General features: G+C 39.1%; 1 protein-coding gene across 1 annotated transcript in view; it reads right to left on the minus strand.

The window, feature by feature from the left end:
• The window catches only part of cdk17 (cyclin dependent kinase 17), a 47408-nt gene that overhangs the window by 13212 nt on the left and 7797 nt on the right, over nucleotides 1–26399 (minus strand). The window contains exons 2-3 of the mRNA XM_058416663.1: nucleotides 10442–10590; nucleotides 3212–3376 (exon numbers count right to left, since the gene is read on the minus strand). Of these exons, the coding sequence (XP_058272646.1) occupies nucleotides 3212–3376; nucleotides 10442–10568 (292 nt within the window). The 5' untranslated portion in view covers nucleotides 10569–10590. The remainder of the gene's footprint in view (nucleotides 1–3211; nucleotides 3377–10441; nucleotides 10591–26399) is intronic.

The raw sequence follows: 26399 nt of genomic DNA on the forward strand, positions 1-26399 counted from the left end.
AATCTCTCACATCCTCAAATGACCTAAACCGAAAAAATTGTATTACCAACTCATATCCGAGCTAAAAATCCAGCTCTGATACGCCAAATACACTGAAATTCAGTTCTGATTCTCAGAATTCAAAATCATGAAATCTAAAAGCGAGCTAGAAGTGCAGCAGTATATATATATATATATATATATATATATATAAATATATATATATATATATATATATATATATATATATATATATATATATATATATATATATTCAGATTTACTCACACATGCTACTGTATAATTATAGTGGGTGAACAATTATAGCTTGGCAGATGACAGCTCTGCACCTCTGACAAGGTGATTTACAGTATTCCAAAAGATTGTGAGTAAAGTACTTGCAATTTACTAAGTCAGGAGTAAAATGTCTATCTAAATGTCTTGATGAGGAATTCTGAACTCAATGATCTACTGGCATGCCTTAATAAAAAATAGTTACTATTTTGTTAACTGATTAAACCTGGTATGTTTTGCTGAAACACCAGAAAGATATTACTTTTCTATAAAGCCACATGGAATAAATAATCATGGCAATGCTTAAAGTCATACAGTCACTACCCTAAGAGAACAATTTTGTACACTCTTCTCTGAAATACAGAATGCACTACTCCAAACAGGTAAGACAGATAAACATCCAATTATTTTAAATAAAACTAATCTCATGAACAATATAGTTATGCTGTTAAAACCTCTAAAATAAAATGAAGCTGTTGATGCAATGAAGATAATTTGTAGCATCTCTGACATATGCCTGCTGGATTCAAGTTACTGAAAGTGTGAACGTGTGAAAGGCATGACATGTGAGTGATGACAAGATGGATTTGCACCTGGGAAACTTAATATGCTGCTTAAAGTGCTATAAATTAGCTTACAGTAACAGTTTTCTCACTCCCTCATCAGTTGCTCACTATTACAAAAAAAGGAACTCTCCTAACACTCCTCCATGTCCTCTTTTCTGTTGTGCATTGCACATCGATGTGCTTTCTCAGGTGTTGTATGGAAACCACCCACAAAACACAAGTAGGTCAAACCTCTGTGCTCAACCCACATGCTATCAGACTGGTTTATCGCAGCTAATCAACATAATCAAGAAATGTGTACATCTCGGTTTCTTACAAATGCGTGCCAAGTTTTTGTCTGAAATCAATGGAGACAGACGATAATGGTGGTACAGGAGAGTGAAGCACGTCTGGACATGTCTGTCTCTTTTAAATAATGCCTGTGGGAAGGGAAACCACACACACCAACACACTTTGCAAGCAACAGAATGGCCGTGACAAACTTCCTGCTGCCTCACCTTCAAGCAGCCTTCTGAGTCATTTCCTGTGAACGTCATACTGTGACTGAAATTCCCTCAAAAGAACCAGATTTCAGCAACTGATACACATAGACACAGAGCACCAACCTCACAAGGAGCCAAAGGTCTGGTACTCTGAAACGTTTTGAAAATTTTTGACCAAAGACACTTTAGCAGCAGGTAAACAATTATAAAGGGGCACCGATAAACAGGCACATATAAGGCACATATAAGACCCAGAATCCTTGCCATTTTCCCCCTCGGAGACTCAACAAGAGTTTCTTGGTCAGAGTGTATTTCAAATAGCCTTTGGGCTCTAGCCTTGAGCTCTATAAAGGGGCTTTCATACTTCTCTCCCCCTCAAACTCCAGTATACGCTTCACATGTAATTCTACAGGAAGTGAACTATTGTGCCGCCAGCTTTTTGTGGTCAAACTGATGCACATGAATTAAGTTCACAAAGTTAACAATGTGGTTGAACACTTTTAACCTCCTGACCAATCAGGTTGCAGCTCAGGGGACTACTGACTGTCTATGTATTGTCAGTGAGGTAAAAATAAAAACAAAAAAAGTTCTTTTTGAAAGAACAAGCATTTTAAGACATTTTTACTAAAAAAATAAATAAATAAATAAAATAACTGCCAATGGACAAGTTGAGACATTTGCCAGTACACAATGTGACATCACTCTTTGACCATAGCCGAATACGGCCAAATCACACAAGCAGCTCCTTGTCTTTGGAGTTTCTGCTTGCAGAGCTACAGTGTCAGCAAACATTCTCTTCATGGGCAGAGTCAAATCAATCTTTATTTAATTTCCATTTCTGTAAATCTGGTAAAGATATTATGGTTACAGTGTAGGCATCACATGATTTTTTTTTCTTTTTGCACAAAATGCCTGCTCGTAAATGCATACCAGCAAACCAAAAAAAAAAACTAATTATAAAAAGCACCCTTAGAGAGATCCTCATCCCAGAGATATCAATCAGATTTAGATTATGCATTAACATAATCCATTCTCAGTCTGATTGATGGCTCATACAGGATATAAAACCTTCATCTGAATGTCTAAGTTGATCGAGATCAACCCAAATGAAACATTCAATAAAAATGGTCCATTTAAATACGAGTTAAAAGGAAGAATAGCTCCAGAGAGAGCACTAGTGAAGGCAGTTCTCCAGCACTGTAGGTCTTGTGTAAATATCCATTGTATAATATGTTGCATCTTTTACACTTGTGAATTTGATCAGCCTCTGAATGCAAGTCTATTGGATTTAACATGACATGCATGTGCATATGGACTAAACAGAGAGCAAGCTTTAGGACATATCTAAGCAGTTCACTCACACTCATCATTCATCAGGTTTGGCAAACCATATAGTGGATTTGTATTGGATTCCAAACGTTATTTGTTGGAGCAGCACCAGACATTCAGTAAACATTAAAAAAAAATTATTTGCCATATATGCCATAAAAATATCAAGAACCTGTCTATACCAGCTTACCTGAAAGTATAGAAAATATTTACATTACATTTTCTGTAACATTTTCTGTAATTGTGTTGTTCAAATAAACACGGAAGTTGAGTGTTATTTTGTAGCTCATGCATGTCATCATCCTTAGAGTGGCATGCAGACGATCTTGTTTGAATGTTATTACATAATATCCTGTTTTTCCTCCTAGAAGAACCATGTGATCTAATGTGGGTTAAACCACTAACTACTACTTTAATATGTTAAATCTCAGCTGCCTTCAAGGAATGTGTTTCAGTAGACTACATGTTGTGAATGGGGAGTGTGTTTGTGTTTGGTTAGTGTGAGGTTGGAGAAAGTCAATGCCTGTAATCCATATACTGGAGATAGGATTGATGGATTACCGAGTCTGCTTCCATTGCGTGGCATGGCCATGAAGGAGCCCAGGCTGCCCCCGATGACGCTGTGAGGCCGGCGGAGAGGAGGCTTCTTAAACGAGCCTGTGTACTGGTGCAAGAACGAGTGCATACTATGTGATGAGGGCGGCCGTCCATTCCTCACTATGGGCTCTGAAAGAACAACAAAATCATCAGCCAGTATAAGTGACATATCTCATATAAGTGGCATATCTCATGTACATGCACGCTGATCCACATAAAAATATATACAAAATAAACCCCTTTCAATAATTGAACACTATGGTCCTGTGTGTGTGTGTGTTTATGTGTGTGTGTGTGTGTGTGTGTGTGTGTGTGTGGCTCTAGTTGTATGAACATTGTATGACCTAACCTACCTATTGTATTTCATCTTCACAAAAGCCAATCAGCACACACCTGTTGCTATGACAACATTCCCCTGAACTAAGATAGGCCTACTGGCATGTGGAAATCCTTAAGGGATTGATACCAATGTCTCCATGACAGCATATTACCAGTGGACATACTGCAGTCACATGTACATTATCAACCCTATCAGGTGGTCTCTTCACACAGTTTATATCCCCCCTTATTTAGGCATTCAGTAAACTCAGTTCTTTCTACTTAACGCTGGTAATAAATAGACAAAAACCTTGGGTAATTACAGATGACACTAGCTTTTTTAACCACCTACACTTACCAGAAAATTATATGCTCTGAAGGTCCTACATGTCAGAAAAGAGATTAGTGCCAAAAAAAGCCAAAGTGCCCTGTTTCCACCTCATATATTCTGAGAATCTTCTCACACATACAACATGATGAGAGCTAACTTACCAGTACAGTCACTGTAATCACTCGAAATGTCTTGCTTAAATTATAATTTAAATCACTAGTAGTTATAGTATTTATTAAGTGGCTTCCAACTATAGTTTCTTGGATGAAAGAGTTTGCAGAACAAATTCTTCTTCTCCTCTATATTTGTTTGCTAAGGAAGGATGTTTGGAGAACGTTCAAGCTGAGACTGGGGGAAAGAAAAAAAATCCCTTTGCTAAGCTGGCCGTAATACTTTGACAGGACGCACGAGCTTTTCATTGTTGTTGAAGCTGTTAACACTGACATTAAATGCCGGTTGTATGACCATTAATTATGAGAATATTCATTAAAAATCCATTTGCCCTCCAGCTTTATTTGCCATCTTTTTATAATAATGAACAAAATGATTGTAGAAAATAAACATTACACATAATTGTTCATATTTGCCACTCAAATAAAAGTGAAACAAAATGTACTAACAAAAATTAGCCACATTAAAAGTTTTTTTTGCAAGATTAATTTATTTTCTCTCAAAAATTTGCACCTAAATTATTGGCACCTTTAAGAAATCTTTTAAATATATTCAAATAAACAGTTTCTTGAAAATCTTTTTTTTTTTTATTTGTCCCGGGTTGTCCAATAACACGGGAAAAAATATGATTACAAAGGAGTCCAATAGTTGGTGGATATAGAAATGATAATAAATAACTGAAAGCAAAATTAGAGCCATAATAAAAGAGTACATGTCTGAAACTGTTGGAAACCTACTAGGAACTGAGTGTTGTTTAAGGAAAAAAAAAAATAGATCACTTTTTGTGCTTAAAATTGCAGAAAGTCTCTGCATGTTTGAGACTGAAACATTGATTTATATACACATAGCATTATTTTTTCGACATATTACTTAACAACTTGGTGCACAAGGGAATTTTGTATTTTTTGTGTTTAGAGATGATTTTGGAAACCTTCTTTTGAAACACTGAATCAGCACCATGTCTTTAGTGAAGTACTACATACTAAAATCTGTAATTTCAACATGTCTTCATGAACATTTGTCAAGCAGCAAGTAACTAAAACATGCGTAGCTGAAATTTACCTAGCTGTCGTGTCTGGAAATTGTGTCTGAGGTTTGGTTAGCACCAGAGTCATGCACAGTACCTGTTTTGGAAGAATGTTGTTTTTTTTCTGAAACCAAACGCAATCCCCCACACACAAGCTGCTTTTTCTTTTGGCCACCAACTCACCCGCTTGACCTCTCACACACTTGCTCAGATGAAGCTCTCATCTAATGTTAAATAGATCTAAAGTTTTTCTTTTGTCATGTGTCCCAACACATGATTTTGGTCAGTTCACACACGACTTCTAATTTGGTGTAAATTTACTAAAACTTAAAGATACCCAATAATAATTCACTATAAAATTGGTCAACTGATCAACCAAGTAAATTTTTTTTTAGAATATAAATTCGGATGCTGCAAGCAGGGGATGTAATATATTTACTTAGACACCTTAAAAATCTTTGCATATAACAAATGGTCAAATACCAGGTCAAGTAGTCCTGGAAGTTAGTCCTAAAACAGTGCTATAAATGTTAAGCATCCTTACAGTTACAAATTGGTTAGTTGTCTACAGACTAATTTAGAATACTCACATTTTCTAAATGCATTTTACTTGCTGTCCAAAATGTCTGTGCTGTTGCATAACAAACTTCGCTTAGCTTCCGTTAACCGATTCTCCAGCCGAAAACTTACTGTGTGCTTTTCTGTGAAACTATGTCTGTGTCCTCCACTTTCCACCTGTCTCTCCCACCTGTGCCTGCACACACTCCTGCCAACACCACCTGCCCTGCTGTCCTGTTCACTACATCACCTTGCCCTCCAACCTCTAATCCACGCTTGCATAGTCACAGCACTGTGTTGCTTTAGGTTACATAAGCAGATAAACAGGAGCTCTTTAATACAACACCCAAAACAAACTGAGACAGACATTTTGGTCTCTATGATTTAAGTCATTATATTATTATGATTATGATTATCATCACATATTTGATCCCTTTCCACCCAGTGCCTAGGCTAAAAGTCATGCCCGCTTCGTTGGAGCATTTGGTGTAAGTGCATGGTATGTAGGCGACTCTTTGCGACTGTTTCACCATGGCTTGTTGCTAGGCAACAAAGCTAAAGTGAGAATGACAAGCTCTCAGTCGTCAGTGGATCCCTGAAGAACCTACCTCCGTGGCATCTCCGAGCCCTAAAACACATGAGTGCCATCTCTGAAGCACAGAGAATTCCTTCAGAAGAGGTTTTTACACTCAAGAGGTTTGAATGTGGTATGGTATTTAGATGCATAAAGTAACACACAGTGTGTGTGTGTGTGTGTGTGTGTATATGAGAGAGACAGACAGACCGAGAGAGCACACACGTGTGTGTGTGTGGGTGGCAGAAGGTGTTTACTGAAACAAGCAGAGGAAGGGAAAATGACACTCTCAGTTCAGATGATTATGTAATAGCAAAGTCTTGTAAATGATTTAGCAGCCTATCTTAAAACAGTGAACAATCCTGTCACCTCACCACACATCATCTAGTCTGGGAGAAACTAATCTAGAAATCATTTACCCTGGTTTCAAAATGTGCACATCTACACGCTTGTGCTGTCAGAACAAATTGTTTACTTGTAAGGATCATGTTAGAATTCAAACACTGAAAGCAATATTTTCACCATTAATGTACAGGATGTCACACAAACACACAGGGAAATGCTGCTGCCAATGTACAGAATGACAGGGTCATTGTAACTGACCGCATTGAAAATATGTTATCTTTTAAGTACTTCAAACTCAACAGCAAAGTAATGTTACAACCCTATTATACAAACACATCATGATCGTGTCAAAAGGAAGCAGGGTAAGAAACAGCCAAAGCATGCTTCTTATCTACTTGAGGTAGATTGAATAAGATAAGTAAGGTAAAGCTCTGGGTCAGTAAAAGCCATAAATACATAAGCAATACATACATGAGATAAAAAAGATTGTCTTTGAGTGTTTAGCAGAGGCTATCAGCTGCATGTGTCCTCACTGCTATTAGAGTTGTAGTTAAGAGAACTCCTTCAGGAAGGTTAGAGGCATAAAATTAGCCAGCACCCATGAATCATGCCCCTGCCGAAGAACACTATGGACCGGACGCTACTCAAATCGCACCTCCCTGCACTTCCCCTCTCGGGGAACCCTTTCAAGGCACATGAGCCACACCATGTAATGTTTTTCCACACAAAGCTTTTGAGCAGCAGACAATGTAAAATGCATTTAAAGTGCAATAACTATGTGGCTACCCACAAGATGTCCTAAGGCAAGGTAGCTTAGGGAAAGTGGTATGGTTTTACACGGATATTGACCCAAGGTAAATCTTACTGTTTGATTTGAACCAGCCTGTTTATTAACGAAGCCCATCAATCACGATCAGCCGCAGGCAGAGAGCTAATTCTGCTCATCGCTCTGCATCACATGCACCATACTTCACAAATCCTGCTCACAGGGCTGTGCTGACTCTTGTGTAATTACCAGCTGACTTACAGAAGAATAAATGAAAGGGAGACAAAAAAAGGGAAGTAGGAGAAATAATGTGTTCTCTCCGGCCTTAATAACATGGCTGTCTTTGTTGATAAAAACAGGAACACGAGATCTCGGGTACATCTGCATCTCCGGTTTAACCTCAGACCTTGTGTTTACTCTCAGATAGCTTTGGTTGTTTATTATAATGAGTGAATAATCAGTTATGTCACTACACACTAGTCTAATTAAGCTGTAAATGATTATTACAATATTTTTAAAATGATATTTAAAATGAATTAAATATATTATTGTTAAGAATACTTCTCATTACTATTAACATTCCAACTGTCCATTTTCTGTGCTGCTTATCCTACACAGGGTCAACAGGGTGCCATGCCACACAATCACATACAGGACAATTTAGACATGCCAGTCAGCCTGCAATGCACATCTTTGGGGAGGAAACTGGAGCACCTAGAGGAAACCCTGAAGCGTGAGGAGAACACACAAGCTCCATGCTTCATATTGAACCCCCAACCCCAGAGGTGCAAAGCAAATGTACTAACCATTAAGCCACCATGCTCCCAATTATTATTAATATTATTATATCTAGTCTGTTCAAAAAAAGTACAAAGTAGTAGCATTAATAGCTGCTTTTCACATGGATTCTAAATTTTGACACAGTCAGGTTCTCCCAAATTTAACACTGCTTAAAACCTGTAAAATCATAATATTTGTCCATTATTCTGCTAAATAATGCAAAACATCATGAAGAAGAAATGAGGACAAGAAGCTTTTATTATCACCACACAACCTTTACAGCAAAGTGGAATTCTTTTCTTTGTGTATCCCAGCTAAGGAAGTTCAGAGCACAGGGTCAGCTATGATACAGTGCCCCTGGAGCAGGGAGGGTTAAGGATCTTGCTCAATTGCCCAATAGTGGAGCTTGCTGGTGCTGGGGCTTGAACCCTGATCCTCCAATCAACAACCCAGAGCCTTGACCACTTGAACCACCACTGCCCCATCATAGGTGTGATGGCAGAAACAATCATGACGTAATATCTGTGCTGTGTCAGTCAACATCACATGCTCACTGCAGCTATGGACATATTAGTAGCCCAGAGGCAAGGACGAGCTGATTTATTTTCATGTTTTTTTTTTTTTTTATAAATTATTAATCATTTATTTCCAGGAGACAAGTAGGCTAAATAGCCATAAAAAGACAAAAAAGAACTCCTTGCTGGCTTTTGCAAAATCAAACGCTTTCACTTTGTGTGTAAACATAACATGTTTCACAGTAGAGCAACGCACCTTGACGCTTTCACTGTAGTGATGGTTTCGGAAACCCAGAGTTTCATGCTGCGCAAATGCGCAATTTGGTTAATAATAGAGATGTTTGTTGGTGGATTATTTGCCATGCATCGATGATTTTCAGAATGAGGAACATAGCAGTATTTGAGGAAACACTGACAAAATACAAAATAAAATTCAGCACAACACAGTCATTTACTTCTGGTGCTTGAACAAAACAGTCACTTCATGGTTTAAACTCATCAAAAGAAAACAGTCACTAATACAAAAACAGAACACTGGCCGTTTTCATTCAGGGTACCGCTATGTATCTGCTAAATCAGAAACCTGTATTATTTTAGCTACCACTTTTTGTAATCCTAGTCAGTCAGCAGGCAACCAAAAGATAGGACTGGCCGTCAAATTTAGTGTATAAAGTGTGAAGTAAGTCAGCGAATCAAAACAAACATTGCATCACATCCTATGTGAATGTTTTCCACTGTTTGTTCCCCTTGTAGTTTTAGAAAAATGTTCTGTGTTGAAAATTTGAAGACACCATCTAAGTTGATTAATGGAAATGTTTATAGAGGTGAAGCAAAACACAAACAGCTGTTTGAGCAGGGGCTAAAGGTGAAAAGTTTCCACCAGAAGCAAGTGCAAGGTAGCATGAAGAACCACAACTAAACAAGTGGGCAGGAGTACGTGTAATCATTCAGGAGTGCTACACTCACAACAGAGTCAAAGTACAACTGATACAATTCTGGTACATAACAATACAATGTCATAACTTCAATGTCATAATGGCTACATCCCATTATCCACAGTTTGTAATGCTAAAATTCTGCATACCCTGTAACATAACTAACTAGGGTTAACTAAATAAATATTGTTTTTTTTTTTTTTTTATATGTAAAGCACTGAGTACTGTCCTACCATCAAGACTTATGCTACTGTTAGCATTTATACTGAAAAAAGATGAGTGCTGGTAGGCCAAGCTTTAGGAAAACACCAAAGAAGCCAGAAAGTAAATGAGAACATTTATAATGAACGTCTTCAACAGGACATTTTTAACGGAAATCCCAGATTTTGTGCAAGATATGTCAAACAGCAGTGGCATTTCAAATAAACTGTACTTCCAAAAAAAGTTTTAATGTGGGTTATTCTTAAACCTCTAAAGACAAAAAATCTACATTTATTTTGTGACAATCTGCTTATTTTTTTCCTCCAAACACTATTTCCTTGGCCTACTGATGACCCAGATATACTGACTAACACCCATAGTTACATTTCAGCATGTGTTCAACACACAATATAAATATACCTGGAAGTGTTAGCCATGTTGGTCACACTCTCCACAAATAATGAAATCAGAATAAAAACCCCACACAGTGTCATGTAACAAAGGCATTCTCCACTGCAGCACTCAAAAACTAATCAAAATCCAGAAACTTCCAGAATAAACGGCGACTGTAACCATGCACAAATAAAACATAAAAGAGCTGCATGGATGGAGACACATTTGTAAGCAGCACAAAGCTGCACACACGTACACCAACACACTCGCCCCCACTCACCACTGTCCTTACTGCTGTTCTCCTCTATGGTCATCTGCTCGGCGAGTTCTGAGAGGGACTCGTCGATGGTCTGGCTGCTACGCAGCGTGAGCGACAAACGCCTCTTAAACCGCTTCATCTTCTCCATTGGCCTCAGAGGCAGTGGAGGCCTAGGGATGAAAAAAGAAACGTGAATTTATTATTAACAAACGCTATAATATCTGGGAAACAGCAGCATGATTAAAATTTTATCTTAGCAATGAAGAGACACTACTGAAAATTTTGCAAATTCCTCTGGGATGCTCATACTCTAGACTTCAAAAGTCGGGCCTGTGATAGGCGCAGAAAAAAATGTATCTCTCTCATGAATAATCAAGAGGCTTTTAATAAAACATTCACGAGAGGCAGAACACCTCGGCACATTAATAAAACACACATGCATGCATGAGCGCTCACACAACCTCAGACAACGTAGACATCAACAAACAAAGTGCCCTGAGTTGGAAGCGATTTAATTAATAGGGTGGGAAGGAACTGACTACACCATTCCACCACGACCTCTCTGCGAAGACACACACTCATTTTACCTCTTTAACAGCTGCTTATGCTACACGTATACGTGTCGAAAGAGACTGGAATTTCAGCGTTATTTTGCCCGTGAAAGTTTGAAAAAGTCATGGTTATTTTAGTGCTGTGAATTAACGTTGATAGTAAATTTATAATATAATGAAACAATACTGGAAAACACAGAATAAGTATAATTAGTAATGAGACAGAGATGAAACAGTAGACTGAAACTGTGTGTATGGACCAAGCAAGGGAAGGGGATTTTGTGAAGTGTAGGATGACAATAAGGGATTAGTGGAAAGCATGTCAGCGACTCAGCATCAAGGTGACACCACTCCTTTGACTCATAATAAAGGAGCTCTTTTCTAGAGCACAAAGCTGTGTGTGTGTGTGTGTGTGTGTGTGTACAATAGGCAGAAACAGTTCTGCTACCTCCCTAAACAAGGTGTTTCCTGCTGCCTGAAGCTGCAAAGTCAGCATGGACCTAATGAGAGAAATATCAAACATATACCCACTACCCGGTTCAAAATTTATAAAGTATATATTTGGGTGCTGGAGAGAACCATGATAGAATGACCTTTTTAACAGCAAATGCACTGGCTATGTGACGAGTCTCCTTTCCTCAGTAACACACACACACACAATACGGATGAGTAGGAAGATAAATAAAAATCTCATAATAGAGACATTAATGGCTTATCGTGCGTGACCACTTCAAACAAGGTCATATCGATACGATACAGAACGCTGATAGATGATATGGTGTTCCACTGAAGCCAACAGTCCGTACTCGCTGGAAGTAAGTGCCCTCTATAAACAAGCATTGATTTGCACCAGTGTTTCTATCTAAAACCCTCCTAAAATGAGACTACTTTCACATGCAGAGGTGGGTAATTACATTATTACTAGAGTAATCTGAGGGCTCTGGGACATGCTGGTAAAGATTCTATTACTTCCTGTGGAGAAAAAAAAAGGTTTTGTGCTTTTTTCTTCGGTATAAAGACACTGCAGGAAGTGCTTGCTTTTTTCTATTGTCTCAGGCCGAAACCAAAATGAAAACCAAACCGAAAAGCAGTGGGTGAGTTTCAAACACAGAACAATAAGATGTGTGTTTAAAAGGACGTTTCTGAGAAAAGACACTTTTAAGAGGTTCTAGTTAGTTGTTGAGTCCTTTATAAAGTGAGATAATAATAATAATAATAATAATAATAATAATAATAATAAAAAGAACATTTCAAAACACAACCTGTGCAGGCACAAGCCCTGCAACAAGGTTAGCCTATATAAATAAGATAAGAAATGAGCTTGTATTAAAATTCAGTGTATGTGAATTTTTCTCTTGATTTGGAACTAGAGGAGGACCTTTTTCTGTTTTTTTAATTTCAGGATAGCTATTACTAAAATTCATTTGGTCATTTAGACAAATGCCCTGAAGTTAACAGACAACATGAACAGTGATATTTAAAGAGTGGAATTAATATTTCCAGTAACTTCTCTCCCATTAACATTCAGACTTCAAGAACCTCCACAATCCACCGGTCGAAGAAGACTTCAAAAGCAGGAAAAGATGCAAACCTCTCATCAGCATTAAGAATCAGAAGGCCAGACTGGAATTAACAAAGAACTACAGAGATGAGCCACTATCTGTCTGCAAGAGGTTCTGTCTGCAAACTTTCAGGGAATTACATCCAATCTAATTAGGAGAAACTTCATCAAGCAGCAAGACACTGAATTGGCCAGTCTAAAACCTTCCACTTTTTCCCCTGAAGAAGTCCTTTATTGTGTTGGAAGTGTGTTTTGGGTCAATCAGCAGACCTTAACCCAATTGAGCCGCATTTCACAAGCCTGGAAAAGCATCACGAAAGAAGTGATGTTAGTGGGTCGCCAGCTTTATAAGGAATATGCAACCAAATATTATGTGTTAGTCAGTGGAATATTAGCTGTTCCATTCCAATACGTTTGCTCGTGTAAAGATTCGGTGACCTTCCCGCAAAGTTGTCATGTTCTAAGTGGGTTAACACATTTGATGTAAATATCAAGAAATGAAACCTGAAAATTCTCATCTGTCGTCTTACTCATCTTTTGATCTCAAATATATTATATTCGTAAGAAAGAAAAAACAGTCTAGAGCTTCCAGCCTAAACATGCAAGCATCCCTGTGCACACATGAACACACACACACAACCCCATGGAGATGCTGACGGAGCACATCTTATCAAACAGCTGGTCACTCAGACTTCGTGTGGGAATCCAGACACACCCTGCAGTTCGGTCAGCTTATGAGCAGTTGACATTCCGAAGAGCGAGATCTGCTCAGACAGGCCACGACTCTTAACACATGCACGCACACACACACACTCACAGAGTTGGGTTTTTTTTAATCAGGTTCTAACTAGGAAACCTCCATGAAGTGTATGCCAACAATTTAAACTGATCACACCCAATGTCCCAGTAATATCATTGGTGGATAAAGAACGCAATAAAGCCAAATAATTTATCTGGAGGAAGAATAATCACAGTATAGTATGGGGAATTGTCCGATGACAAAAAAAGCAATTAAGTTTATAGTTGTGATCTAGCTCTGTATGTTGTATTGTTAACCCTTTCACTTCCAGGAAGCAGATATGGCTTTGAAGTTTTTTGTTCCTCAGCTGTAAATTCATTTGATCTAATTATTACTAAATAATTATTTAATTGATTGACAGAGCCTGAGAAAGTGAACCCAAGCCCTCAGAAGAGCTGTACTTCTTAAGGTTTACAAAGAAAAAGAAAAAAATTAAGGTTCAGCTTGTCTGCTTGTTGCAAACTGACTAAGGGGTTTGTTTAATTTATGCATGATACACAAATGTAAATGTACAAGCATAATAGGAAGCTCATTTTTGGCATATTTTAATGGCCAGTACTTGTGAAACAAATACATTTGAACTTGTGTTAAAACACTCACACACACACACACGCCTGTACATGGTGTGACTAGTTCATAGTGCAGTTGTTAATTACCAACACCCACTTTGCACACGTCCCCTTAAAAGCATCTCTCCCTTTCTGAAATCCCACCAGATGGAACAGTCGACATTCCGGTGGGCTTGGTGCAAGAATTACAGCTCAAGCCCCACCTGCTTTTTGCCTCTACACTTTATATTATAGGTATTTCATGCAACCAACACATGCATGCATGCACGCACACACTCTTGTAACCACCCCACCTCATGAGAAAGTAGTCTTTGATGCTGGCACACAAGAGAGTAGAGAGGGGCTGCTTCTTTAAAGCTAAGCACTTTCTGCTCTGCTGGGGGGCATCTCATTAAAATACAGCCCAAGTACACACACCTCATGAAAGCTTGTAACACACCTTTAAATCTCTTTTCTCTTCCCGTACCTTAGAAAGGGGCTCTGAAAGAAAACGGGGGTGCAGAGGACAGCTACACTCTTGGCACATTCCTGGCCTGTGAGCACATAGTACACAGGACAGTGCTGGCTATTGTTTCTCTGCCCTCTATTCTCCATCAAGCCTCCATGCTGTGCCATACTGGCACTCTCTCATGCCCCTGACAGCAGCAGTCCTGTGGGTAAGCCTGTAGGAAAGTGGGCAGGCTACGGAAAAGGCCACAACATCACCAGGCATCAGGCATTCAATGGCGTTACAGGACCGCCCTCAACTCAGGACGAATTCAATTTATTAGCTAGACTATTAAGCAAGTAAAAGCTCCAGGATGCTTCACTGAATGTTTTAGTTACCCAGAAACTCACTGTGACAAAAAGCGGCATCTAATGTAACATAGAGCTAGTTAATTACACTAATACAGACTAGGAGAAACAAACATGTATATAATAATTATATACTTCTACCTTTTAATGTGGCACATCTTGTTTAACCTCGAGATCAAAGTCAGCAAATCACTTGACATGAGATATGGTGATGTTGTATATATATGTATATATATATATATATATATATATATATATATATATATATATATATATATATATATATATATATATATATATATATATATACACATACATACATACACACTATATTGCCAAAAGTATTCGCTCACCCATCCAAATAATCAGAATCAGGTGTTCCAATCACTTCCAAGGCCACAGGTGTATAAAATCAAGCACCTAGGCATGCAGACTGTTTTTACAAACATTTGTGAAAGAATGGGTCGCTCTCAGGAGCTCGGTGAATTCCAGCGTGGAACTGTGATAGGATGCCACCTGTGCAACAAATCCAGTCGTGAAATTTCCTCGCCCCTAAATATTCCACAGTCAACTGTCAGCTGTATTATAAAAACGTGGAAGTGTTTGGGAACGACAGCAACTCAGCCACGAAGTGGTAGGCCACGTAAACCGACGGAGCGGGGTCAGCGGATGCTGAGGCGCATAGTGCGAAGAGGTCGCCAACTTTCTGCAGAGTCAATCGCTACAGACCTCCAAACTTCATGTGGCCTTCAGATTAGCTCAAGAACAGTGCGCAGAGAGCTTCATGGAATGGGTTTCCATGGCCGAACAGCTGCATCCAAGCCATACATCAACAAGTGCAATGCAAAGCGTCGGATGCAGTGGTGTAAAGCACGCCGCCACTGGACTCTAGAGCAGTGGAGACGCGTTCTCTGGAGTGACGAATCGCGCTTCTCCATCTGGCAATCTGATGGACGAGTCTGGGTTTGGCGGTTGCCAGGAGAACGGTACTTGTCTGACTGCATTGTGCCAAGTGTAAAGTTTGGTGGAGGGGGGGATTATGGTGTGGGGTTGTTTTTCAGGAGCTGGGCTTGGCCCCTTAGTTCCAGTGAAAGGAACTCTGAATGCTTCAGCATACCAAGACATTTTGGACAATTCCATGCTCCCAACTTTGTGGGAACAGTTTGGAGCTGGCCCCTTCCTCTTCCAACATGACTGTGCACCAGTGCACAAAGCAAGGTCCATAAAGACATGGATGACAGAGTCTGGTGTGGATGAACTTGACTGGCCTGCACAGAGTCCTGACCTCAACCCGATAGAACACCTTTGGGATGAATTAGAGCGGAGACTGAGAGCCAGGCCTTCTCGTCCAACATCAGTGTGTGACCTCACAAATGCGCTTCTGGAAGAATGGTCAAAAATTCCCATAAACACACTCCTAAACCTTGTGGACAGCCTTCCCAGAAGAGTTGAAGCTGTTATAGCTACAAAGGGTGGCCCGACGTCATATTGAACCCTATGGATTAGGAATGGGATGTCACTTAAGTTCATATGCGAGTCAAGGCAGGTGAGCGAATACTTTTGGCAATATAGTGTGTGTATATATATATATATATATATATATATATATATATATATATATATATATATATATATATATATATATATATATATATATATATATATATATATATATATATATATATCTCATCTTCATCTCATGTTGTAATGTTTAACTGTAAGGTAAAGAAAGTTTGCTTTCTGTCACACGTTATCTTACTCAGTTTTTCCACATACCTGCATTTTACTAATTGTGAAACAAACAGTCATTTGAGCATGCTAATTATTCGTGTGCTACTAGAAATGTGTCACTCCTTGGCTGATGCTTGTGGAAGAGCAGGCGTCAGAATTCAAAATCATGTGCTCCGGTTACAGCATCAAGGTGCCTCACCCCAGTGTGAAGCACATAAACATACACAGCAAATAAAAACCTGTTTGGTCAATCATAAGTATGTTTTTTTCTTTCTGTTCCTGGTTGTTGAATCTACACTATTTGTATGCTGTAATGTCCCAGACACAAAATCTGCATACTAAATGCTAGAAGCTTGAGATGTGAACACTTCCCCCTTCACAGAATTTTGTCATTTCTGCAGAATGTCTGTTCCATTATTCCCCTCTCTATACAGACTCCACTCCGTCAGCGTCTCAGCACTTTTCTGTGAATTCCCCATCCTTCTAATCACTAGCTCATTAAAACCGGCATGTGAAAATCAAAAACATTAAAGCTCTTACAAAAGCCTCAACGTGTGACTTTACATATACTTTGCTCATTATCTCTTATGGTGCACACATAAATATGTGGAAAGATAGGTGGAGCTGGCCTTCAAAGAGCTCATACTGGCCCAGTCAAAACAAAGCCCTCATGCGTTTGCATGTGTGTGTGTGTGTGTGTGTGTGCGTGTGTGTGGTGAGGCTATTGTAGATAGGCATAGGCATTCAAGGATCCTAGCGCTTAATAACAAATTAAGCGCTCCTCTTCCGTCACTTCCACCATATGTCCGTGCTACATAGCTAACAGTTTTTTTTTTTAGATACCCTTTTTCTGGAGAACCATTATTCTTAGGGTAAAGAGAACACACTGAACTATTTACACTGAACATTACAAATTTGTTTATCTCACATCAAATTAGTATCCACTTGGGAGCAAAGTACAGTGGTTTAACTATCTCTTTCCCCTAACTAGATCTGAATTGTTTTTAACAGGACATCAGTGGCAACATGTTCCCAAACATGAACAGCCAGACACACAGATGCACATACACATACACTCCTGCAAGGGCTTGGGTTTTTTACACTGTCTGGTGGTTTCACAGATGGAGCTCGATTAATGTCTGACTTCAAACACTTAAAGCAGGCTGCGGCATCACACAGCAGCCTCATTAATCACAGTCTACAGAGGGAGAAAACTGGGTTAGGCAGCTACATACAGCTCCTCAGCCATACAGGCATATAAGCATCTCTCTCTCTCGCACACACACACACACACACACACACACACAACTATACTAAAGTCTGCACAATTAAGAGCACAGTTACACTTACTACAGAGGTTTCTGGCAGAAACCGTGTTTGGGAGGTTCGTAAACACTGGAACTGCCCTCTCTGGCTAGACTACCAAGGTACTCGCTGTTCTCTCTCTTCCCCAGAAACATAAGAATCTCTTCCCATCACTATGGCAACCCTCCTCCCCGAGTCTGATCAGCATCCTCTGTTTCTCACAGATTAGAATCTGTAATCTACCCCCCCCACCACCCATTTTGGAGAGGGTGGGGGTTGTCATGGTGGGACAGAGAGAGAAAGACAGAAAGTGAATAAAGAAGAGAGAAAGAAAGATGCCTTTGTGTTTAAGTAAAAGGCATGAAATCACCACAGCAACCCAAGTTCTTTAAGCCAAATGGCAGGCAAGCAAAGCAAAACTAAAAAGGAATAAACAAAGACGGAGGGAGGCACACAGACCGTTAAAACATGGATTACACCATTATAAAATGATGGTCGTTCACAGCAGAGTGAACTATCCGTCACATGAATTCTCAGCGTCAGTAATATTAAATGAACGCCCTGTAACAACAGTTAAAGTGGTTCAGCGGTCATTTGATGTCTTCTGTTTCTGTTGCAAGTCACTTAAGCAGTACTAGTTGTGGTCATTTTCAATGGCTGTTTATACTCACACTGTTGAATTCTCAAATCTGATTAAAATAATAGCTTTATATTAATGCACTTGTTCTAATGTGTTATTGTTAGCAAAGTCCACAGGGACATGGCACATAATCTAAGGCTAAAAATAAACAAGCTCAAGTGTTATCTTGGTGGAAAATGGTGAAATGGTGGAAATGGTGAAGGTTTTCTGTTATACATAGGATTTTTTCTTGTTTCAAGACAAAAACTTCGAAGGAGAGGGAAAAAAAGAAGAAGAAAGGTTGGTAAGGGAATGACTTATTCTAATGTTTTATAGCTGCTATAACACTAGTCATAACAGGAACTTGCCTCACGGCCAAAACCACGGCATTAAATGTAACAATAAATGGTTAGAAAGCATCACGTCATTCATTAACCCTTTAACTGGAAAGAAACCAATGAACAAAATATTTCACTTGCATCAATTATTATTAATAGAGATTTTAAAATAGCCTTCAGGTATTTATTTATTGATATTTTTCTAGAAGATTTAAACTACCATATGATAAAGAGGTCAAATAAAGGGTTAATAAATTAAAAATGGTTACTGTTGGCAAATCACTGTGCTATAAGAGAACTAAATTACTACAGGATGTGTTGTAATCTTTTTAGGGTAGTACGTTTGCAACAGTACCTATATTTCACACAGTAAGACAATCTTCAATCTTTTTTCATTCTTTTTCTTCTGTGAATCCTCTTAATGTCTGTCTAGAAGGGCAAAGCGCCGAGGCGCTGTCAATCTGAACAAATCTTTTCACATTCATACATCAGTTGGTCCGTCTGCCGATTTTCGTTGTTCTTTTGGCATATATTTGAGTAATAGCTCGCTCTAGAGTACTCTGATGCCATATGACAGGTTTGATTACATAATTCAATCAGAGTAAAAATCACTGGACAGCATGAGAATGCAAAGTCATGTAGGAACGATTCGGCTATGGTATCACAAGAAACTAGTGTCTACGTTGTTCAAAAGTGAGAGAACACTTTCCACACTAAAACCCAGGACATAATCAGATCACCTTTACCAGTAGTTCAGACCCTGAAGCACTGACACTTGCTTCCTTTAGATGGTATTGTACCAGCATGTCTGCCTTCACATTTCTCTGATATCCATTTAGACAGAATGTTCCATGTGACACACGAATAGTGGTGGAAAACATGATTTAAGCTGAGCTCGAGCTTGTTTTGTCACTTGCAAGTTCTTTCTGGTGAAGCCACATTCCTGGATCCTGCTGGTGACTGGCTCATAGAGATTCATCACATCCCTTCTGCATCATTCACTTGACAAAAAAAGATATATAGAGAGACTCCTTTCAGAGTCTCTCTATACAGCAGATATTTCTCATTTTATTTTGTTGTCATGGTACTTTTCAGATGTTTACCTCTTACTGAATAATTATGCTATATTTCTCTGAAAAAGGGTACCCACGAAAAGTGCTTCAGTTCTCCTGACTTGGTGTACTCCAACACCAAAGGCTGCTTACACACAGACATTCATAACGTCAGATGGAGAAAACCACACCAAATGGTGTCTCTGTGATGACTTCTAGGTCACTTGTAGGTCATCAAGAGCCAGCTGTGTGTATGTTTGTGTGTGTGTGTGGGGGGGGGGGGGGGGGTTTGGGGGTTACTGTAGATACATTAGCACACATTTGATTTTCTCTCTGTCCATCCTTATCTGTAATGTGTTCTGTACACCTTATCTTAATTACAGACAAGCCTGATGAGTGACAGAACAAAGAAAGGGAGGGAAAGAAAGAAGGAAACGGGAAGGACGGGTGGGGAAAGGGACAGAGGACATGTAGTCCAGTAGATTCTTGAATCTGCTAATCTACATGATGCTTAAATCAATTTAGTGGATCACCACCACATTTGAAATGCCACCCATTTCTCTCTGAAAATTGTGATTAATGATTAAGAAATAAATATAGCTGAGAGACACAAAACTCACGATCTAATCCTAATCCTACTCTATTTCAACATAATTTCACATAATATTTTTTTTACTACATACAGTTTCAGTGGGAGGGGGGATAAAAAGGCAGCCATGCAAACTAAACATTTAGGATGGACACATGGTCAATCAGCAGCAGTCATGTCATGTGTTTGCAGGCTTCTGTAATCCAACATAAAAAACGTTTCCAAAATTTAGCTTGGGTTATGCTCACAGCATACCTGGGAGACAAAGCAAAATTAAACCACTGCACTATTTTATCTGTAATTAAATACATCACCCGTACCACCTATAAAGCTCTAAAGTCAATCACAGCAACAGCTGACAGACTGATGACCTCGCCACTAAAGTCCTGCTCAACTGATCAGATCATAACATGATCGCTGGTGATCATAACCATATTTTTTGGCTTCCTCAATTAAATGATCAAATTTGGTGATTAATTATTGCATTATTGTTTTTTTTAATTATTCAGTATAATTAATCCACAAACTCAAAGACAAAGATATCTAAAAGAATACAAGATACTAAAATACATCAAGAAAAAAATGTCAATAAAAATAAATTTAAAAAAATAAACACTGTTCCAACTCCACTAGTCTGTGATCCCTAGAACATCATCCTAGCATAATTTGTCAACTTTGACAACTTCAATACCAAATGAGGACAAATGTACTAGTTCCCAGCATATTGCCTAATACTTAACAATAATAAAATGACAACCTTTATTTTGTTCCTATAGATTTACCAGTACACGCTGGCCTCTGCTGTGACTAAGTAGAGCACAGATGCACATTGATTCAGAATGTGGCACATTGCAGATATAAACCCACACACACACCCCATCAGCAGCCCATCAGTGGGTCAAAGATCAGCAGTCTTTCAACGCCACAACCACAGGAAGTGCAATATCTTTTGTCTAAGTCAGAGAAAGTGTACAGAGATTGGTCAGCAAGAATAATGGCTTTAATCAAGCAATGGGAGACAAATTCACAACGTCTCTCACCCACACACAGACATGGGGGGATCTTGACCTCTTAGTGATATTTGAGACATACTAATGGGTCCTAAGGAACTCTCTAGAGAAATCAGAGCAAAATATGATTTCAGGATGCATCCACTCCATCCACCCACATAAATACTGATTTGGTTACATTAATCAACATCCATAATGCCTGAAGCTTAAGTGCATGTTATAAAGTCAAAAAGGCAGAAAGCTTAAAATAAGCACATGCTCTCATAGCACTTTATTCCACAGGGTCTGTGATGGCACAGTGTGATCCAGCATCATCATGTCCTTATATAAGCCTCCAGTCAGCAAGTTGTTACTGAACAGAGCATACAGGAACACAAACAGACCAATATTAATCTAAAAATGTCTCAGTCAGCCACCCGGCCAGGCTGAACAAATACATACAATGCCTCCTGTGTGTGCCTCAACTCATCACCCACACCAACACATCAGGAAGAAAGATGAATGGGTTCTGCGAAGAGGCGACCACAGCAGCGCCTGCACAAGGAAAGAGCCCAAAGGTCTGCTCTGGGTTACATGAGATGAGAGAGAAAGCAAAAGTGCAAGAAAGAATGGAAAACAGGAAGTTAAACATATTGCAGACTTTATGTTAACTCAATATATTTATCCTTTAAGCCCCAGGAGTTCTAGATCTGTTAAAAGAACTGCATGAAAATACAAATGTGTGCCTAGAGCTAGAGATCAGCTTGGAGTTCATCACTTGTGACCCATAGCTGAAGAACACAACATTCTCTGCCTGGGAGCTATAGAGAGTTCACTTTCATTCCTGTCTCCAATAATCAAGGCTCAGAGTGTATAACCTGTACGGCATGTCACGGATATTAATAGCGTATTGTGATCAGATTGCTACACATTGCGCTTACACAAAATCTTATATTAAAACTTTAGAATGTATTCTGGGTAAAGACGTGCATAAAACTGAACCACAATTTCTCGAAAAACAGCAACAGGAAGCTTATTGCTAAACTGGGATTGGTAATAAAGGAAATCATGGTATGTTTGGGCCCTCATCTGTACACTGAAGGCTGTAATGATACCACATAACTCCAATGACAACCGCAGCGGTTTGAAGTCACTACAGTTAATATCTTTACTTTAAGGAAAAATAAATGTTTTTATTTAGATTACATTCTAACCTTGCCCTGGTTCGAATAAGGAGCTAGTTTAACAAACACAGCCAGTCTACATAAGATGTTTGCTAGGCACGTGTAATTTCCTCGCTAGTTTTTTGTATAGTTACATCAGTAAAAAGATACTGGCTGTCAAAATGTCCATGATGGGCCTTACACAGTTTGTACATATGACAGCAGATGTTGGCTAATAATATAGAAAGAAATTTAGCCAGCAGAACAGGACTGGCTGATTTAATCAGATGTAAGCATGAACAGAGATCACTCAAGTGAGAGGAAAATCATGAGTGTTCAAATGCATCAGCTGACATTTACCTGAGATGATAAGACAGAGACTGATATAGATGAAGCTGATAATTAAATACAAACTCACGACCAAGTCTAATTCTTTAAAATTTGCTAGTAATGTTGTTTTCCCATAAGAAGACCTTTACTTGAACATGTCAGTTCAGGAACAGTATTCAGAACTATATATAATAGAACATGTCAACATTTCAAAAGCTTTCCCTAGGCTGCCACTGAATTAAAGTATAAAATTAAGCAACTGTTCTGTAAACACAACCTTTCTTAACTGTACAGCGGTGCCTTATTCAGAATGATAAGCAGTAAAGAAAGGGACAAACACAAAAGGATAAAGCACCTCTATGTAAAAGAGCTTTGTCCCTTCACAAATATACCAATGCAAACTTTACTCTGTGTGCACACACACACGCACACACACACACACACACACACACACGCACACACACACACGCACACACACACACACACACACACACAGGACAGGAATGTGGCAACAGACTGTCAATGTTGTGAGCAAGTCAGAACATGAGCATACATCATCAGCCCTTACGTAATGTCTAGGTGACATTTAAATGGCTGAGAATTAACTAAGAAAAGAATATGGACACCAAGATTTAGGACTTAAACTTTAAGACTTGTGTGCCCTGATGTTAATAAATTCTAACAAGAGAACAAAAGAAGAAAGAGCGAGGGCGAGAGAAAAGGAGACTGGCTGACGTACAAACGGCATATTCCTAGGTCAGTGCTACTAAAGCAACTGTCTCTCAGGTAACATTAACAGTGATTTGCATGTCTCTAGCTATTCATGTCACACACACACACACCAGTGTACACAAACACAGCCTGTTCATCGGTCTGTTCTTATAACACAGACTCACAAACCCATTCCACCTGTCACAATAGACAGTGAAGAATGGTTGAAAGATTTTCTGCAAGTGTGTTGTGTGTGCATATTTGCAGTAGATAAGTGGATAATCACATCTAATCTCCATGATTGACTCGAGCATGGTATTTCCTCTGTGCTTTCTGAACATACAAACTGTGTCTTGTTACACGGGCAGCATACAAATTAAAAGACAGTGTATTAGTAAAGTGTTGGGCAACCACACGCCAGTAGAAGAGCTTCAGTGTACCTTGACACCAAGCTGAGATACAAGGCTCTGGAACTGTGTAGGACGGATGAAGACCATTGTTCCAAAAGATCTTCCTTCATTTAGTGTGTTGAAATAGTGGTTAAGAATGCTTTCTCACATAAATATGGTGAATATCTGGTGACCACTGTGAGGGCCACACCATTTTCATTATCATCAAACCATTCAATCATGCCCTATGGATGGGGCAGAGTCTTCCTAGTCTTCCTTGTCCATCAGGATTCATCATAGGATAAAGGGTGACCAGTCAGAATTACCTGTATGTGTAAATATACAGTCACTTTCCCTCTAAGGGGACATGTGGACCCAAACCATACCAGTAAAATTTCTCCAAAAGCATAAACCAGGCCCATCGAAATGTACAAACCTATTTACTTCTTATCTTTCCCACAGATCCAAATGCAAAAATGTCCCTTTAGTGATTAATCCTATTGAAGCACAGCCAGCCGAGCAGTCTTTGTGAATGAAGCTCTGGCACCAATAATGAACCCTCTTTCAAAGTCACAGCCATATTGATTCAAAATCAAGGTCAACTGGGTCTGCTCAGCATTTGTATACATGCCAGCGTGCTGCTTAATTCTATCAGGCAGGACACCTGTTTGGAAGCATCTGTTTACGGTAAGTTTCTCCACTCATTTATTCAGGTTTTTCCTTTGATTTGTCACCTGTCACTGGGCCCAATAAGCCACTGAGAAAAAGAGAGAGAACAGGATGGGGTTTTGGTTTTGCACACAATGGAAACAAAATCCGGTTGATTTAACAGTCTGTGAAAGAGGACACCGACGTCACACTCCAGGGCCCAGAAGGAGGACACTGGCCCACATTATCCAGCTATTGCTTGCGTTCTGTCCTTTTCCATCTCTCTCTTGCATTCACACATCCCACCTGAGGCATGCTCCACTTTCCCAGTTAGCAGAGCCCATATTTAGACTGTAACATGGAGCAGTCTAATGCAGCACATCGGTCACTTGTTAAAAGTCACTTTTCAATGCAACTCTCATCTGAAGAAGGTGACCGTCTTAATACACTGGGGTCAAAACGTCTTAAATGATTTACATTCTCAACAGAATGGAAGTATTACTAGAATATTTTTTTAAATAAAACTTCCATGGTTTTTTCTTTGAGTCTCTGATCATTTAGTCACCAGATGACCACAAACTGGCCTGGATTGAGACCTGCTATTTGACAACAGATAAGTGGCTGCTGTGCCACTTCAATCATATCAGTTGGAGACTACACAACCCGTGATCCTCTTTATTGCCTTGATGGCTTTGATGACTCAAACTTTCCTGTTATTGTCCCAGGGCAGGTGTGTCATTCCAGAACACAAGCACACAACACACAGAGCTATGCACAACTATATATGCCCATACATGCCAAGGCTAACTCATCGCTCACATAAGCTGCCTGGACCAGTCATCACACTCCAAATTCAGGCATGAAAGAAATGTGAATGCACAGTGAATATGTGAAAGAGTCACACATTATAACTTGCTGGACAATTATCTGTTCTCCAGTTAGTGAGGATATTAGTCAAATATTAGTAAATCAAAAATAACAGCAGGCCAATTTTACTTTTTCGATATTTACATAAAAGGTTTGTAATTCAACTTGCAGGATTCCTGGTCTGTTTATACTCTGATGTGCATTCGTGGTTAATGTCAACCGTTTTGACAGGCTAAAAAATGTAATCTCTATATGATTATATTGTCTAACGATCAATTTCTCATTACGTGGAGTCACCCAGAAGAGGATCAATGTGGTACCTCTCAAGATGTCTCATTTGGTTGTTCAATCAGGATCAAGAGCTACATCCATAATGTCCACTGTTAAAAGCTCTACAAAAACTGAACTGAGCTAAAAACCAAGTCTTGGACATAAACATTCAGCATTTCAAGTTCACAAAAGCTGCACGGGTTAATATTATAAATTCTTGGCATGCCCTGTTCTACCAATTTAACGTTTTAAAACTTAATGCCCAGCAGTCATGCCATTCACTCATTATTCTGAATCTAGAACTGATAAGGTGTATTTACTATATGAAATGTGTGACTGCTTGGGTGCCCATGACCCTGTCACAGGTTCACACTTTTGGTAGGTACTAACCACTGCATACCAGGAACACACCACAAAACCTGCTGTTTTGGAGATGCTCTGACCCAGTTGTCTAGCCGTCATAATACGAGCTTTCTCAAAGTCGCTCAGATCCTTACGCTTGCCCACCCTGCTTCCATTGCATCAATCTTTGTGAGCTGACTGTTCTGCTTGCTGTCTAATACGTCCCACCACTTGACAGGTACCACTGTAATGGGATAGTCAATGTTATTCAGGTGAATATCAATGCTAAAATAATTTAAGGAATAGGATTTTTCACTTCCAGTAAAAAAAAAAAAAAAAAAGTATATTGCACCATTTCAAG

This window comes from Hemibagrus wyckioides, linkage group LG19 (genome assembly GCF_019097595.1).
Source record: "Hemibagrus wyckioides isolate EC202008001 linkage group LG19, SWU_Hwy_1.0, whole genome shotgun sequence".
Lineage (NCBI taxonomy): Eukaryota > Metazoa > Chordata > Actinopteri > Siluriformes > Bagridae > Hemibagrus > Hemibagrus wyckioides.